Source organism: Hemisphaericaspora subhashii (genome assembly GCF_019202705.1).
Source record: "Hemisphaericaspora subhashii strain CBS 10753 chromosome Unknown scaffold21, whole genome shotgun sequence".
Classification (NCBI taxonomy): domain Eukaryota; kingdom Fungi; phylum Ascomycota; class Pichiomycetes; order Serinales; family Debaryomycetaceae; genus Hemisphaericaspora; species Hemisphaericaspora subhashii.
The window spans coordinates 17,571-34,586 of record NW_026057348.1 but is presented as its reverse complement, the minus strand read 5'-3'; the positions used below and the strand labels follow the sequence as shown (position 1 = coordinate 34,586).

The following is a 17,016-nucleotide window of genomic DNA, read 5'->3' as shown; positions in this document are numbered from 1 at the left end:
GATTGGGTACTTGTCTTATAAAGTGGTGGTTGCTGATGGTGGATTGGGTGGCGGTGGTGGAATCGGAAAATTTCAGTTCAGAGTAAAATTGGTTGGATTTTGTGCCAACTAAAGACCCTGCATTTTTTTAGATAAAGCCGCTAAGGTTTCAACATCATCCATTGTTGTGGCTCGGTAGTTCGAGATTGATGCTATTTATTGGAAATTGAGCTTCTTTAAAAAGACTAACTCTATATAACCTAGTAGGTCATTACTATGTACTATTCCTCTCATTTTTAAGATAGAACTTGGAAATCCTTTCTTACCTCTTGTTGCAATAAACTATTTTTATGTGTAATTATTGCAAAATTTAGTAAAAAAAATAATCAAGCCACAACACCAAAATTTTTTTGTGATTATTCTGAAGATACAACAACGTATACAAACTGTTCGAGCTCGAGAATTATGGAACAAAGGGTCAATTCGTTCACATCCAAAGACTCCCTTTCTCAAAAATAATTGTATAACTCTTATAGCTGTTTGTACTATACCTACATGAAACAGCAATAAGTCTGCAATGGATCTCATCCTTCATGACGTAAGATTGATTCGCTAATTCTTCCAACGAATGGTTCCAGGCGTGGATCGAACGTGGGGAGAAAACAAGACACAGCAAGATAATCTAAATTCGGGGAGCTTCGGACTAAGTATTACATAAGTGCCTCGCAGAATGCATATGTCACAAAGAACTCGTCCTATAAGAAATTCACAATTAATGTCTAGTGATATTTTTATGCAACCTGAATCCTTTGTTCCATGGTTGCGAAAAAAGTCACGTTACATTTTTGATGTTGTACAGATATTCTAGAAGACTCGAATAGAAAGGGGTTCCAAACAAAAGAGCTATCTGCATGAAGATGATAAACGAGGCAGCTAGCCGAGTACATGCTCAACGATCCTCCCATAATGGGCCGTTGTTATTATATAATGCAATTTCGATCGTATAGAGTGTGTGTAGGTTTTCGGAACATTTAGTGTCTGAATTCTAGGTTCAAGGGGGCGAAGTTCTAGATTCAGTTCCTGTTTCAAGTGGTCGATTTCAAGTATCCTGTTTCACTCTATAATCCGTCATTTCACTTCCACGGAGGTTTGAAATGGCGGACAGATAAGGGGAATGTCCAGAAAAAGTTCGGAGTCCGATAATGGGGTTCTCCTACTATAAAAAAATGAAACGCGAATTATATCAGACAGAGGTTACATTTTTCCTGTTGTAATGTAAAATTCACAATAATGCGCGTCTAGATAATATTTTTTAGATGTCCCAAATAATACGATTTCAGTCTCGCTTAAAACTACTTTGATTAGACAGATTAATATTTTTTTTATGCAAGACTTCCAAATCAGCTGTCAATTTATAAAGCATATTCGCGGATAGAAACGAACCCTCTATTGAACAATATAGCTGTGACATCATAGATAGGAACCGGACATGACCCCCCTTGAAAACGTATATTCAGCTATGGAACAACAAAGCCTCTTCTTGTCTCCAAGCCCTGAAATATACTAACACAAACATTGAATATTATCAGCTGTTGCTTGAATTTCATCTTGCATTGCGCTAAAGCCTTGCCCACCGTCAGCTGAAATCTCTAAATAAGAAGTCCACACCTTGAAATTGCTGGGAATCAATTATACCCAGAGTTGGGGAAAGATTATAGATAGATAATCACTGTAAAGTAAAACGCGGGGATAGTGGTTCATAATGTTTTCTATAAACGAATCTCCTATTCTTAGGATGTTTGTTTTTCTTTGGTTCTTGTTAATGGAAACCCCAATTCGATATTCTCTATTCTACTCCTGCGAAAGGTGGCCCGTAGCATCACAGTCGCCGCCTCAAATAGACGAACCGTTGATGCTGCATCTTTACGCCATTATTGGTAAGAATCATCCTTAGTAATGATTCAGTCATACCATTCGCATGAGATATTTCCTGTAAGCAGTCTATATTAGTGTGGTTTAAAAAATATGACAAGAATTCTCAGTTGTCGCTAAAATTTCTTGCGCATTTCATGCAAGTCCCAAAAAAAATCACCATGAAACTTCTCTCTTGGTATTATTTCTTGAAACCAATTTTTGGATGATTAGCAAGGTCTACGCCAACTCGGTAATTAGTAATCACTTGATATTACTTTCTTGTTAACCCTTTCAAGGCATAGAAGTGGAGTAATTGTGGGCCAATTAGTTTACAAGCTTGGGACATGGTAGATCACTCATTTTTTCATACAATCCTGTGTATCCAAGCTTCATAAACGTTAGGAGGTAAAGAAAATAATCGATCAAAAGAAAATCTGATACATAGGGGGTCGCCTTCATTGGGAAACGAAGTTTTTATTCTCTGTGTCGTTGTTTCCTGTTTCTTGGCAATTGTTTTCTTGGAAACCTGGAGTGGGATTATACGTTTGTGTTTGTTTGGATTAGTGGCGACACGGATCTGAAAATAATAATTTCCGTATGGGCATCAAATGATTCACCGGAATTCAGTTTCAGAACATAATTATGGAGTACTCATTGACATTTTTAACCCTTGATTGATTAAAAATGCTTAGTCCAATACAGAAACCAGGGATAAATTTAGCCACCACGTTCAAATCATACCAGGAAGGTAATAACCAAGGAAATTTGGCTTTTCTTAGTCCTAGGTTAATGAACATCATCGAAGGTTTTTGGGGGTGTAGGCAATCCCAAAAATTCCAAGAATCTGGTGATTTAATAAAATCTTTAGATCTTTTTCTTAGATCTTGAGGTCATGGAGAATTACACACACAATAACACAAAAAAGCGAACCACAAATGCTAAGAAAATTAGAACTTTCTTGGTTGTTTAATTTGGCTAAGAGAAAAAGTCAAGCCATAGATAATATTCGCTACGAATTTTTTTCTTGTGAGAGAATGATTCGGGACGGGCATGACATATTATTATTATTTTATCAAGAATAACATTTGGTGGAGTTAATCTAAGAAAATTGTTCAACGAATGAAATCAGAGGACATTGGTAGGGCATTGGTCAATAGCCTAGCACGTTGGATGCAATTTCGAAACATACTTATTATCAATTTTGTTTCAGGTACGCCAGATTGACTTCAAATTTGCCAATGCTCTCAGTATTGTAGTTTGAAGAGGTAAAACGAACCAACGATGATGTTGCATTTCGATTAAAAATATTTTTTATGCGTCAAGGAATAAATATTTTTTTAGCTTCAGGCAAAATATAATATTTTTTTAGATCTTAAAAAATAATGTTTGCCAATCAAGTCAGGTTGAGAGCCTATTTCATATAAATTGTGTCATGTGCGAAGCTGAAACGCTTCTGAATGACATATACAGACTCCAACATCATGGAAAAGACCAGAAAAAAGGCTAATGATGCCACCACGCCCCTACAATTTATGATTTTCTTTAATATATATCCAGTTGCAAACGTCCTTTTTGTTTCTAATTATTCTCTTTTACTTCTAAGTACTCTAATCATAACCTACATATTTTAGGATTACTTTGAACTAACCTTAGTTACTGATCCTATTCTAATATACTACTCACTTTTTCCAACTAATACATTAATCTAAAAGTTGGAGTTTTCAAGTTTTCAAATAAGAGTTTTGAGCTATCTCGAACCCTTAAACAAGAAACATTCGACAATACCCGTGGGAATACCCGAGAACGTTTGAGTTTTAAGCTTCTTCAAATAAAGGATTAAACCTTAATCATATCGTGCTGTTCCGTTTACTTCACCACATAAACTGTGAAAAGAGGCGAAACTAATAAAACCTTGTTTGACTTCTCCAACCTGCACTTGATTTCGCAATCTTGTTACAATTTAAGGAGATCATTCAGAAGTATAATTAAATCACTGATACAGACAAAAATTGGAGAAGAATTTCAAAGATTGTTTAATTTTAAATTTCAAGTATAATATTGATCTTTTATCCTTTTGCAACTAGTGAATATCATCACATAGAAAACAACCCAACCACACTTAAAATAAATTTATTTTTTAAGATCTAAATAATATTTTTCTTGTGGAAACTATTCGCAGCGAAAAAAGAAAATTTAGAGTTCAGACATTAAACTTCAAAGTCACAAAGTTTCAGACAGACAGACAATAAATTATTTTTTTTTCTAATATTTATATAAAGAGAGACCAACAATCTTTTTACAAAGAAAAAAAAAAAGGTCAAGTGTTTTTTTATTTATTTAATTACCACAATTTCAGACAATTATCCAAAAATAAAGAAAGTCCTTTGACTGATTGATTGTCAAAAAAAAGAGAAGATCATCAAAGTACTAGCTTAACTACCAATCAGTGGCTTTTTTAATAACAACAATTAAAGAAGCAGCAAATTCAAACCTCGTATACTTAACCTTATTGGGGGGAAATACAACAAGAAAAAAAAATATACATAGAAGAAGAGAAGAGAGAAGAGATGAACGACACTTCAAATAAAGATAGATTGGAGGATCTTGCCTCACTTTTCCTACCGGATATTTTGCATCCTATGCAATCGGGTGGGAACACCCCATCCAATAACCCCACGAATGCAAGTACTACCAACCCATCATTGAAACAAGAAGAATATGAAGGCATTAGTTCTGACTTTAATTTATTAGCTAGAGATTCTTTATCAAGAAATACCAACACCCCACCAACTACCGCACCAAATACAAGTAACTTTCAAGATTTCTTAAGCAACAACAATTTCATTAATAGATCGAATAATTCTATGATGGCCTACAATTCAATGTCAATGGTTCAGAATGATGCAATGAATGCCAATCAACAGGGCCAGGAACAACAACAATACTCCCATATCAGCCATTATGCACCTTACATACCGTATGAGGCAAATGCAGGTATGGCCCTGCATCATCATATGTCAATGTTCAACCCAGCCTTTCAACTGATGTTGCCAGCTGGGAGTCAAATGTCACCACTGCCAATGCCTCAAGGTCAACTTCAACAACAACAGCAACAACAACAACAGCCACCAGCATATGGTGCATATCAGTATCCATCTGCCCTACCTACATCATTATCATCTGCCTACCTCAATACACTAGGAACCAATTGGTTTCCAAGTAACAACAGTAGTAATGCCAACTTAGAGAATCTTATGACTAGTGGTGGCTACCCACAATCTGATCTTCAAGCACAACAACTGCTGGCAGTTGACGAAATCCCTCTGACCACTGGAAATCAAGGCGACCTTTCCATAACAGCCTCACCTAAGAAGAAAAAGGCCAAGACAAGAAGACAACGTGACTTGAAAGCCTGTGAAGTACAAATTGATTACAAGCCAACTAAATTGAAAAGATTATTGGACTTTAAACAATCAGGTAGCACAAGCATTAATGATTATAAGTTAGTGGATAAGGATAATCACGAGATATCTATAGATTTCAATGGGTTCTTGAATGGAAGATTCTTAACAAACGACACTGATAACAACAACTACATCTTTACCAAAAATGAATTGCAACGAAATAGTGGTGATACAACTCCCCAGATATCCAATCAAAAGGAAGATCCTAAAGTCATTTCATGTTATAGAAGAAACTACATTCAAATATCTCTTAATATGAACATTCATGGTTTTAATGGAGATTCAAAATTGTTAAAGTTACAAACTAGTGAGTATGGATATACTGTATCCCGAGTCATCAAATATTTCAAAGTTGAGATCTTAGCAACCACTAATATAGCAAATAGTAAGAATGTTCCAATCTTAATCAAGAATGATCCAAAGGATGTCGAGAAGGAGAAAGAAAAGGAAAGCAAGAAACAGACACAACAACAATCTTCATATGAGTATAAAGATGACTTAGTGCAACCAAGCTCAATTACTTCCCATGAACATATTATAATTCTTAACAATGACACCCCTATTGAAAATGGTCAAATCGATAAATTCTTTGTTGTTAAGAAATTACAATTCAAGAATGCAACTCCAAATAATGGTAACCTTACATTTCAAAACTATTATCATTTAAAGATTAAATTGAGTTGTATTGTTGCTGATCTTTATTATGATGATTATGTTGAAGATGAAGGTACGATAGGTAACAATGCATCTACTACTGCTAATAATGGAGGTAATAATGAAGTGGTTTTAGCTGAATTAATAAGTGAACCAATTATTGTCCGTGGACGTAATCCAAGTTTCTATGCTGAAAGAAAAGATATTCTTATTAAAGGGAGATACTCTACTTCAAAGCGTTCATTCAAGATTGCTGCTCAATCTGCTCAAGCTCATTTACAAAGTGGTGAAGAACAAGACACTGACTATCATAATGAAGATGAGGATGAAGAAGAAGATGCCAATGTTGTTGATACCATGAACGTGGATGAAGAAGACGAACAACAATTTCCACGAAGGATTTCTTCAATTGATGAAAATGCAAATGGTGCTGATGAAGATGGATCTCCAATTTCATCGATTACAGATGAAGCGAGACCTGGCCTGCTAAATCAATTGGTGCTTTCCAGTAATCAACAAGTACCTCCATTGGCATATTCTACCAATCAGCTGGCACTTGATTTGAAATCGGTAAAGGGATATAAGTATTATCCTATATCCAACGTATATTACCTACCACCTATTAATGTTGTATATTTCCCACATAGAGCACATCAAGCACAGAAGGAAGATGTGGAAGTTCCAATAGAGCCAGTGGTTAATCAAAATAGAAAAAGTTCCAACGTTTACTTCAAGTGAAAGAAAGTTCAAGAGATTTCTCGGTAAGTTTCCTTTCACTATTACCTTTGCCTTGTTCAATTTAGAATGTTTGTTTATTAATTATGGGATACCTTGAGGTTGCTTGCTATTTTTGGTGAAAGCCAATGGTAGGTTATTTGGTTTTATTATTGTCATTTTTTTTTTCAATTTGGTTTGTATTAAAGTTTATAATATTTGTTATTGTTATTATTATTATTATAATTGCTATGATTGTTAATAGGTTCATGAATTATATAGTTATATCGATGTTTATTTTAATGTACAATTAACACGTACGTATATTACTCTGTGTTAGTCGTAGCTTGATATTATACTACTTTGCCGCAAATATAGTGGCTGAAAATAATATTTTTTATGTAAGATTTACTTTCAAGAACAAAGATACGCAATTACATTCAAAAAAATATATTTTAGATCCGACACAACTCTTGTTGATTAAACTTTTTAGAAGATGATAATTTGTTGCAAAAAGCATTCTATGCCGACACTTTTCTGACAAACAGGTACATTTAAACCAGAAACTAAGACCCAACAGATTCCCCCTTGTGCATGAAACTAAATTCATTTTGACGCTCGTGCAGCATTAGCGAGTGATGTCTAGCACATTGTTCTATCTGTAGCTAATATAACATTCCATTAGGTTGTCTAGCTGCCGTCACCATGCCATTCGGGAATTATTTACCACTTAATTAACAATTGATGACATGTTGATTACGAATGTTTCTCATCAGACACAAAATTCTATTTGCTACACTATAACTTTTTCTTTTATAGATAGGGGGAGAGAGATAAACGTATGACCAGGGGCACACTGTATTGAACAAAGGTTTTAAGGAGCAAAACGCAAAACCCTAAACTGGGTGTAAAACCTTAATTAATGCGAAGTTATATATTAAGTTTGAGTGACTATTATTTTCTTCCCCGCTTAGCCTTACCTATTGCACTAACCACAACTCCATCCACAGGGGTTTATCGTCAACAATAAGAGAGGGTTTAGTTGCAGCAGAAAGAAAAGTTTGATAATTATTCCTTCTCTTAAACCTGAAAGCTCTGGTTCTATTTATAATTGGGGGGACCTTACTCTAGCCACGGCCAATTCTCCGTGTCTTCCTTTTAACCTTATTCTTGCTTCCAGTGAACAAGTAGTCTATCTGCTGCGGTTTGTTAACTATCATATGATCACGTCACACCACCGGAAGTTTAAACCCGCTAGATTCGCCATGTAAAAAAAAGCTTAGTTTTGATATCTTAATCTTAATTGAAAAGTATACTTACAACATTTTAAGAACCCAACAAACGTTTCTAGAAATATGGTAATTAAAGTTCCGATAATGGCGTATTAAATTAAGAGGGAATTTTTAAGCTTCAAGAAAATGAAAATAAAAGTTTATTCTTCCTCAGGTATTGTACTTTTAGTTTATTGTCGACAAATAAGGTTTTGCCAAAACTTTCATCGGCAAGTGCAAGCTATGCTAGGAGTTAATACGATAACCAATTGGCTGGGGAAAGGCAAATGTTCTTGTGATAAATGGGGACGTCAACTAGCTAACATTGCTGTACACTAGCAGCCACTTCAAGGATGCTAGGATAGTTCTGGAGAGGAGGTTGAGAGTGCAAGCTCCTCATTAAGTAGGCGACGGTATAAGAAACAAGGCTAAACACAGGTAAAACATGCAAGCAAGACCATTAAATCTCTCCTATTTATTGTGAGATATGTCCAGGGTTGAATCCAGAGCTCCAAGGGAGCTAAATTGTCGGTAGATACCATGCCAGAGTCAAGGCTCCAGAAGTCCCTATCGATCTACACAACTGGTGAACCACCGTCTGGCCAATTTAGAATGGAATTTTCTGATAAAATTACTAGCCAGAGAGCTGTAGGTACATCTGTAACCAAGCAGCCTATCGTAGAGAGTACAAACAAGGGAAGCACACCAGAAGAAGCAAAATCTATTCTAAACGAAGTGGGTTGAGAGATTGATTTGAAACGACGTCACTACATACAATAACTCTGAAGGCTAAACAAATAAAGGATGGAAGAGCAACTCTCCCTGGCGACTCAAGTATTCTGATTTATAGCACAGTAAGCAGCAGCTGGGATTGTGGTTGCCGGATTTGCTTTTCTTGTGTAAGGCATTACTTTTCAAAGAACGATTCGAAGTTAGCATATACTGTAATAGAGGATTTAAGGATTGTTAAACTACAACACAAAAATAATCGAACTTCCCATGTTCATTTATTAAGAAAAAGCCAGTTTTCTTGCTTAGTATAAACATATAAACAAAATAAATAAAACTACTACTCAAATGATCTATTCTCTAATAACAATGGAAGCAGCACCCATACCGGTACCGATACACATAGAGGTTAAACCAATTTCACCCTTGTTTAATAATCTTAAGATGGTAGCATATTGTCTAGCACCAGTAACACCTAATGGATGACCAATGGCAATGGCACCACCATTCTTGTTAACCTTTTCTTTTGGAATATTACAAGCTTCAACGGAATAAAGAGCTTGAGCGGCAAAAGCTTCATTAACTTCATAAGCAGTGATATCATCAATGGTTAAACCAGTTCTCTTTAAAACTTCAGGAATGGCATAAGCTGGACCAACACCCATAATTTCAGGTGGGACACCAACAACGGAACATGCAACGAATTTAGCTTGAATTTCGTAACCTCTTGCTTCAGCAACAGATCTTCTCATTAATAAGACAGCAGCAGCACCATCGGAAATTTGAGAAGCATTACCGGCATGGGTACAACCACCAAAAGCTGGTTTAATTTTAGATAAAGATTCAGGAGTAACATTTGGTCTTGGACCTTCGTCAGTATCAACAATGATTTCCTTTTCAACGACATTACCGTTGCTGTCTTTGTTTCTTAAAACGGATTTGATTGGTAAGATTTCATCCTTGAAAGCACCAGTTCTGACAGCCTTTTCAGCCTTTTGGTAAGAAACGGCAGAGAATTCATCTTGTCTTTCTCTTGAAATGTTATATTTGTTGGCAACATTTTCGTTAGTGTAACCCATTGGAACTAAACATTTAGCCATTTCCGGATCGTTAACTAAATGAGGATCAACCAGAGGAATAATCAGGGCACCGTAATTCTTGGACATAGATTCAACACCACCAGCTAAACCACAATCAATTTCACCGCATCTAATCTTGTTGGCGACATCAGAGATGGCCATTAAACCAGAAGAACAGAATCTGTTGATGGCAATGAAACCAGCAGTGTATGGAATACCAGCGGCTAAAGCAGCACCTCTATGTTCAGTGGCACCAGCGGCTGGGTTTAAGACGTTACCCATAACAACATCTTCAATTAAGGATGGGTCAACACCAGTTTTTTTAATGAATTCTTTTAAGAAGTTGGTTAAAATGTATTCAGAACCAACATCCTTGAAACTACCTTTGAAACCTTTGGCAATAGCAGTTCTATAAGCACCAACAATGACAACATCATCTGGATTCTTTTGTAAAAGAGCTTGCTTTGAAGATGGGTTTAATTGTCCACTTAATTGGTTGAGTCTATCCATTTTTTATTTATTTGTTTATTTGTTTCTGTTAGTTATCAAAAAGGTTTTGCTTGATGATTAATGATGATATTAAGAATGAAAAATGAATAAATGCAAATAAGGGTAATATTAAGATGAATTTATATAATTTTAATTTTGCCTGTGAATTCGAAAAGTCTCCGCAATTTTCAAAGTTTTAATCCGCTGAGAAATTAAAAAAAAAATTAAAAAAAAAAAAGTTAATCCGAGGAAACAGAAAAATGATTTATCCCGAGGTTAATATATTTGACATCATTACACTACACCGAAGTACTACTACTAATACAAGATATATCTTTAACAGGCGAAACAAGAATCAACGGCCGATGGCTCATCTCCTCAACTGATTAGTAACAAAACTATTCATCTCTCTCGGCCGTAAGAAAGTAATGATGTAGAGTTTACCCATAGTAATAGGCATTACACGAGTCTTCCGATATGCTCGTTTACTTTCAAGTTTACGTTTTTAGTATTAGATATTCTTTGCATACTATTCAACCCTACAGTTACCCATGACAGCAAGCCATGACTATTGAATAGATCTATACTCTGTAGACATCATAGAAGCAAATCTATTGTCTTGTCTTCTCGGCAAGTAGAGCTACTCATACCAAAGCCGAACAATAAAGTAGGAACAAGTCAGAGGGCTGAATTACGTATTGATTTAATGGTTGAGAGAATTAGACTAATCCACGGGAAGCAAGCCCAAAAGAGAAAGCCCGGAAACTGTTTATTCGGTATAAGTATCTAACAATCGTGGGGTTTATTAAGATCTTTTACAATGGAATTGATATCCGAGATAAACTTACACTTTATACATTTTCGTGGGGAAAACAAAAAAAGAAATCCCGACGCAAATTTTAAATTACCGAAATTAAACTTCTTGTTTTAGCGCGGGTCCATTTCTAAATAGAAATTAAACCGACGTTTTGATTCGGACAAGAATATTGTGAAATAAAACAGTTTTGCGCTAAGAATTATTTACCCCTCCATTCCATTCTCACTTTTAATTACTCATCGCAATACTTAAAAAAAGCGTTGATACATAAAATTATGAAAAACTCTGGTAATATCAAAACAGTTGTATAAAATTACTTTTGATTATAAATAATACATAAACCATAAAATATAAAAACTCAGGTTTCTCTTTCAAACAGGAATATTCCAATAAATGGTTCGATATCATCCGGTCTTCCTTCTGGACATTTGCCTTGAAATATTAATGTAGGTACTTCTTCTTCTTTATATTTTTCATCTTCTATTGAACCACCAACCGCTTTATCGGTATCTTGTTTACCATTACCAATATCACCATGCCCACTGTCAGGATTATCTCCATCATCATCTTCTCCATTCTTAATACCAAATATTTTAGTGAAATCTATCCTCAACATCCCTTCTTTATCAACTACTACATATAGTTTATATTTTTGATCAATTAAATCATTTGAATCATTATAATGAATTAATCCTTTAGTGGAACCAGTAATTAATCCCATAGTAGAACCTATTCCCATAATATTTGTTCCATTAATCTTGATATATAATCCACTTAATCCAAATGGTGAACAATGTAATTCTAAATCACATTCATTGGCATATTGAAACGACATTTGTTTTTCTGTTACCATAACTGCATGGTCTATTGGTGTCACTGGTGTTGTCATGATTTGTATACAATTTCTTTATCTTCGGAGATGGTTATTTCAGTCCTTATATTTTAACTGCTGTTCTTTCATTTTCAGTGCGGCGAGATTTGTACCATTGACAGAAAAAAAAAAGAAAGAGGTTCCCCCTCAAATTGAACAACAGTACACGACTCATTGCAAATATATTAAAAGATTCTCTTTCCAAGTATTGAATTCCTTCTCTGAAAGGCAAAATGATCCAATATTATTAGATAACCAATTCAATACAATCAACAAACTGTTAGTATCAAATTTAAACTTTGAAAAATTATTCATTAAATTCTTTTCATAACCACGATATTGTTTTGTTATTTGAACTAATTTGAATTGATCATCTTGACAATAATTCAAAATCAAATTAGAACTAAAGTTATTTGCCATAGATATACTTAGTTGACCTTCTGGATAATTGATTGGAATTGAAAGCATGACATCTATAGATTTATTTCTTCTCCAAAGTTCAGGAATAAGTTCAGAATTGATATTAAGAACTGGTAATGTAACCTTGTAATAATTCTCTTGAGATGATTTCTTGAATAGTTTGACGGACTCACCCAATTTACTACACATTTGGTCAATAAGTTGATTTCTCATGTCTAATACTTCACGGGGGACTTGTTTCACTTGTTTATTTATCGTAACTTGTTTTGGTTTCGGTTCGGGCTTCTTCGCCAGTTCCTTCTTCACCGGTTCAGGTTTCTTTATAGTCTTAACGAACTTAATAGTCTCTTTCTTCTCTTGTTTCAAAAATAATTCTAAATATTTATCCAATGTCAATATCATCGATAATAATCCCGGGCCATCCACTAATTCAATCTCTTCGTCAACTAATTGTCCTTGTGCAATTGTCACAATTCTTTTAAATCCAAGTTCTACATTCACGGCAAATCCTCTTGGAATATCGTCATTCAAAACAACAATTTTTGGCCGTTGGGTCTTATCTTTAGGATAATTGGCAGGAATACTTATATTCAATTGTAATCTATCTAACTCAAATGGAAATTCGGGATCTGATGGTTTTAAACACATTGATATATAAATAGTTGAATCTGGTTGATTCTTCATAAATTCCAATAAATATTTTTGTAGATTGGATAATCTGGCATGATTCTTATATTGATTCTTAAAATAATCAGGTTCATTGGTTTCTTTCTCTTTGATTTGATTGATTAATGTTTTAATTGGAGTGCCATTTAATGTGACTGGTTTAAATGCTCTTATTAATTTAGAAATTTGTAGGAATCGAATATTGGTTGTAAGATCTTTAGTACCTTCTGGTTGACCAGATTTCTTACCTCCTCTTTGTTTATTTCTTTGAGGTTTCCGTTTCCGTTTGTCTTTTATTTGATTGTCCTCGCCACCTCTAGGCTCATTGGAATGAGCTTGCTTTGGAGGATTGTCTTGTTGTTCCATACTTTCTTACTGTTTCTAATAAACACCAAAAAGAATGGAAGCAAGAAAATCCTATTTATATTTTCTGGTGACTGACTCATAGAAGCTGAAAAATTTCTGTAGCAGCCAGAGATAGAGAGATCATCTCGCAAAAGAAGAATGAATTATTCCACTTAAGAAGTGCAATCAAATGAGGTACTTTCGAAATGAGATAGAACTTGTGAAATGGACTTTCAACTATGTGATAGTTAACAAACCTTCTGGTATAGTGTGTCAAGGTACTGAATCCAATACTTTATTAGCTGGATTGTTAGAAAAATTTAAACATCTTAATCCAAATCCATCTCAATTTAGAATATCCCAAAGACTTGATAGATTTACAACTGGAGGATTAATTGTGGCTAGAAATGGGAAATGGGCTAATAAGATCAGAAAATCATTTGCTGATGAACCCCTGGATTTAAGTCTTATGAGAAGATATGTTGGTTTATTGGCTATACCTAAAAATAAATCAATTCAAGACTTGGGATTGGAATATTATGTTGGAACCAATCCTGAAGAATCATATAAAGGATTGAAGTTTAATGATGAGACCTTATCTGCGGGAACTATTGATTTTGATATAGATGCTTTGGAAAAGGATTATCGTGGACCAAAGAGACAACGTCAATTATTAAAGTATGATGCTGTCACTAAGTTTCAAATACTTGAACATTTGGGTAGAATCCCCAGTACTAAAATGACTTCAAAATATCCGGATCTCTTTATGAATAGAAAGATTATTCCCCTTGTATTCGAATTAAAAACCGGAAGAAAGAATCAAATCCGTGATCATGTTTTACAAGCTTTTAAGATACCTTTGTTAAATGATGACAATTTCGCAACTTTCAAAACTCATTCGGTTGACAATTATACTGATATTAATAGTTCAGTTTTTAAATCAAATCAAATTGGTTTACATTCCGGACTTTTAAGGATGAAGAATAAAGACAATGAAGAACAGAGTTTTGTTTTCCCCATATGTGCAGAATCTGATCGAGAGTTATGGGATGGATTCATCGACCAGAATGGTACATTAATTCCTGAAATATCAAAAGAATTATTAAATTGGAAGTGTTAGCCTTTCACTTATTTGCCTTCTGAATCAGTTAGCCAACGTGTAGAAAAATTAATTCCAAAGCAAAAATACATGTACATAATAAATAATAACATTCGGTGACGATGGTGTTAGAAAACTTGAGATTACTACAAGAGATTGTTGTTTAAATCGTTAACAAATCTATTCTAATACCTAATACATACATTTACATCGTTATCTATAACTTTTGTCCCTAATTTTATAAGAAACCAATCAAACAAAGGAGCAACATCCCAGTGCCGATTCTTATTTTAGTTGATCCACCTTCTACAACAGTCGTATCATCTCTCTTTTGTAATCCAGTTGGTTGGGGAACACGGACAGTTGTAGTCATCGTTTGATATACAACTTTCAAGACTACTTTTGGACCCAAAGAAGGTTGAACGGTTGTGAATTGGGGTTGTGGTGTAGAAGTAGATGAAGGGCCATATGTCGAAGTAAATGTTGCAACTGTTGTCAATGTAGTCACTTGATCGTCATCATAACTTGCCGATGGGGTATCAGAATATACTGGAGCTGGGCTTGATACTGCCGAGTATACTGGAGCTGGGCTGGATGTAGGCGTGTTTGCAGGAGCAGAACTGACTGGAGCCGGTTGAGATCCAACAGAACCCAAAAGATTGGAAAGACCATCAAGGAATCCATCGTTTTCAGCAGAAGAAATATCCCAAACAGAAATACCACCAAAAGCAGGGTCTTGACTAATGGCAGATAAAGCATTTTGAATTTGAGATAAACCAACAAATCCAGAACCAGCAGAAGCAACAGATCCAGGTAAACCTAAATATAACTTAACATTCTTATTTGGAGAAGTTGACTGGGCATAGTCACTCCAAGTTTGCCAGTTAAATTGACCATCTAAAGAACAGTAATTGTTGTAGAACTGAATAAAACAAAAATCAATTTCTGTTTGCAGTAAAAGATCACCAACAGATTCATCTGGATATGGACATTGTGGGGCTGCAGATAAGTAATATTGCTTGGAGGAATCCCCATTAAAGTATTGACGTAATTGATTAGCAAGGGCAACATAACCAGTTTGATCCTTATTCTCAATATCAAAATCAAACCCATCGACAATAGCGTCATCGAATGGTCTTTCATTATCTTGACCACCTCCAAATTTGTTCCACATGGTAGTTGCAAATTGTTCTGCGTCAGAGTCAGATGTGAAACCATATTGTCCTGTAGCACCACCTAATGATAACAACACTATTTTGCCTTGGGATTGACAAGATTTAATATCTTGTCCAATATTGGAGCAATGTAAAAGACCACTACTAAACAGTTGAGTGCATTGGTTAGCAAAGTTTAACTCTAAATTGGGGAATCCATTCATAAATGACACTATGATAATCTGAGCGGGTGTTGAAGAACAATAATCTCCTAAAGATTGTTGGGATCCACCAGCATTCTGTCCCCAATAAGCAGCGATATTATTGTTAGCATTCAAGTTAAAAGCTGAAGCTATTGAAACAATAAGGGTAAATGTTGCTATTATTTGTGAAAGCATACTTAGATATTGTATAGTAAAGGAATGTAAATTAGTTGGAATTATAGAAAGAACTCATAAACTTGGTCTTTTCTCAACCAAGAGGAAATTTGGCAACTTAAATAAGATTTGATTCTAATTTGCAAAAGATTAGTTTCAAAGTGTTGAAAAGAGGTTGAAATCAAGCCCCCCGTCAAAGGGGTGTTTTCAATAAATTAATAAGTCATCAAAACATCACCTGAAACAAATAACTAATAAGATCTCATATCTATTCCTAAATCAGTTATGTTTATAAATTTATACTGAAAGGGGTAAAAAAATTGCAAACTGTTTAGTTGTTGCAAAATATTCGTAAACTTCATGCAATTAAATTTTTTAGTCTCAGAAAAAAAAAAGCTGAAACGCGTATAAATTAAGAATCGTTGTTGTGTTTTTTTCGCCGACAGGGAATCTTCATTATTGTTTCAAAATAATGAAACAATGAAACCACGCATCATTTTTTCGTGCGACAATTCACCAAATACGATTTACTTCATTTCCAAATTAGGAGATTTTACTTCAAACGTGATCTCATTTCAGGTTTAAAAGTATTGTTTTACTTATTTAAGTTAACTAACACAAAACAAAACAAACATATTATACCGCATCGAAGACAGGGGTCGAAACAATAGGTAAGCTTATTGACTTTTCTAAAGGAGAAAATGATGGGGATTGTGTTTTAAGTTCGGTGCGTGATTGTGGTTCGTCGTCTATTTTTCTTTACAATCTGAAACATTGGTAACATAGAGAGATATCAATAACGTACAACTTTCAACCACGTTTGAAGACCTCTTGTATTTGGTTTTCCGGGAATCTGTACCTTGTTTCCTTTACCAACGCTTTTTTCACGAAGGAGGAAACCAAAACAATTAACATATTGAAAAAGTTCTACGGAGAAGTTTCACCCTTGCATCCATTTAATTAAACTACGCTGA

The 17,016-nt window shown here is 34.7% G+C and overlaps 6 protein-coding genes across 6 annotated transcripts; 2 read left to right on the top strand and 4 right to left on the bottom strand. All coding sequences in view use genetic code 12, as the record gives it.

Moving 5' to 3' along the window:
* Nucleotides 1-4,460: 4,460 nt before the first annotated feature.
* On the top strand, nucleotides 4,461-6,749 carry REP1 (Rep1p; the record flags this gene model as incomplete). Its single annotated transcript, XM_049408376.1, has 1 exon — nucleotides 4,461-6,749. One exon carries the CDS (start codon nucleotides 4,461-4,463, stop codon nucleotides 6,747-6,749), a length of 2,289 nt encoding a protein of 762 aa, XP_049262264.1.
* A 2,329-nt stretch (nucleotides 6,750-9,078) lies between these two features.
* On the bottom strand, nucleotides 9,079-10,314 carry POT1 (acetyl-CoA C-acyltransferase; the record flags this gene model as incomplete). The annotated part of the gene is made up of 1 exon (XM_049408375.1): nucleotides 9,079-10,314. The coding sequence occupies one exon, from the start codon at nucleotides 10,312-10,314 to the stop codon at nucleotides 9,079-9,081; it is 1,236 nt and encodes a 411-aa protein (XP_049262263.1).
* A 1,154-nt stretch (nucleotides 10,315-11,468) lies between these two features.
* J8A68_004417 (uncharacterized protein) lies at nucleotides 11,469-11,999 on the bottom strand (the record flags this gene model as incomplete). Its single annotated transcript, XM_049408374.1, has 1 exon — nucleotides 11,469-11,999. One exon carries the CDS (start codon nucleotides 11,997-11,999, stop codon nucleotides 11,469-11,471), a length of 531 nt encoding a protein of 176 aa, XP_049262262.1.
* Nucleotides 12,000-12,152: 153 nt separating this feature from the next.
* Nucleotides 12,153-13,433, bottom strand: J8A68_004416 (uncharacterized protein; the record flags this gene model as incomplete). Its single annotated transcript, XM_049408373.1, has 1 exon — nucleotides 12,153-13,433. One exon carries the CDS (start codon nucleotides 13,431-13,433, stop codon nucleotides 12,153-12,155), a length of 1,281 nt encoding a protein of 426 aa, XP_049262261.1.
* A 169-nt stretch (nucleotides 13,434-13,602) lies between these two features.
* On the top strand, nucleotides 13,603-14,532 carry J8A68_004415 (pseudouridine synthase; the record flags this gene model as incomplete). Its single annotated transcript, XM_049408372.1, has 1 exon — nucleotides 13,603-14,532. One exon carries the CDS (start codon nucleotides 13,603-13,605, stop codon nucleotides 14,530-14,532), a length of 930 nt encoding a protein of 309 aa, XP_049262260.1.
* A 217-nt stretch (nucleotides 14,533-14,749) lies between these two features.
* CHT1 (Cht1p) lies at nucleotides 14,750-16,063 on the bottom strand (the record flags this gene model as incomplete). Its single annotated transcript, XM_049408370.1, has 1 exon — nucleotides 14,750-16,063. One exon carries the CDS (start codon nucleotides 16,061-16,063, stop codon nucleotides 14,750-14,752), a length of 1,314 nt encoding a protein of 437 aa, XP_049262259.1.
* Between the last annotated feature and the right edge of the window lie 953 nt (nucleotides 16,064-17,016).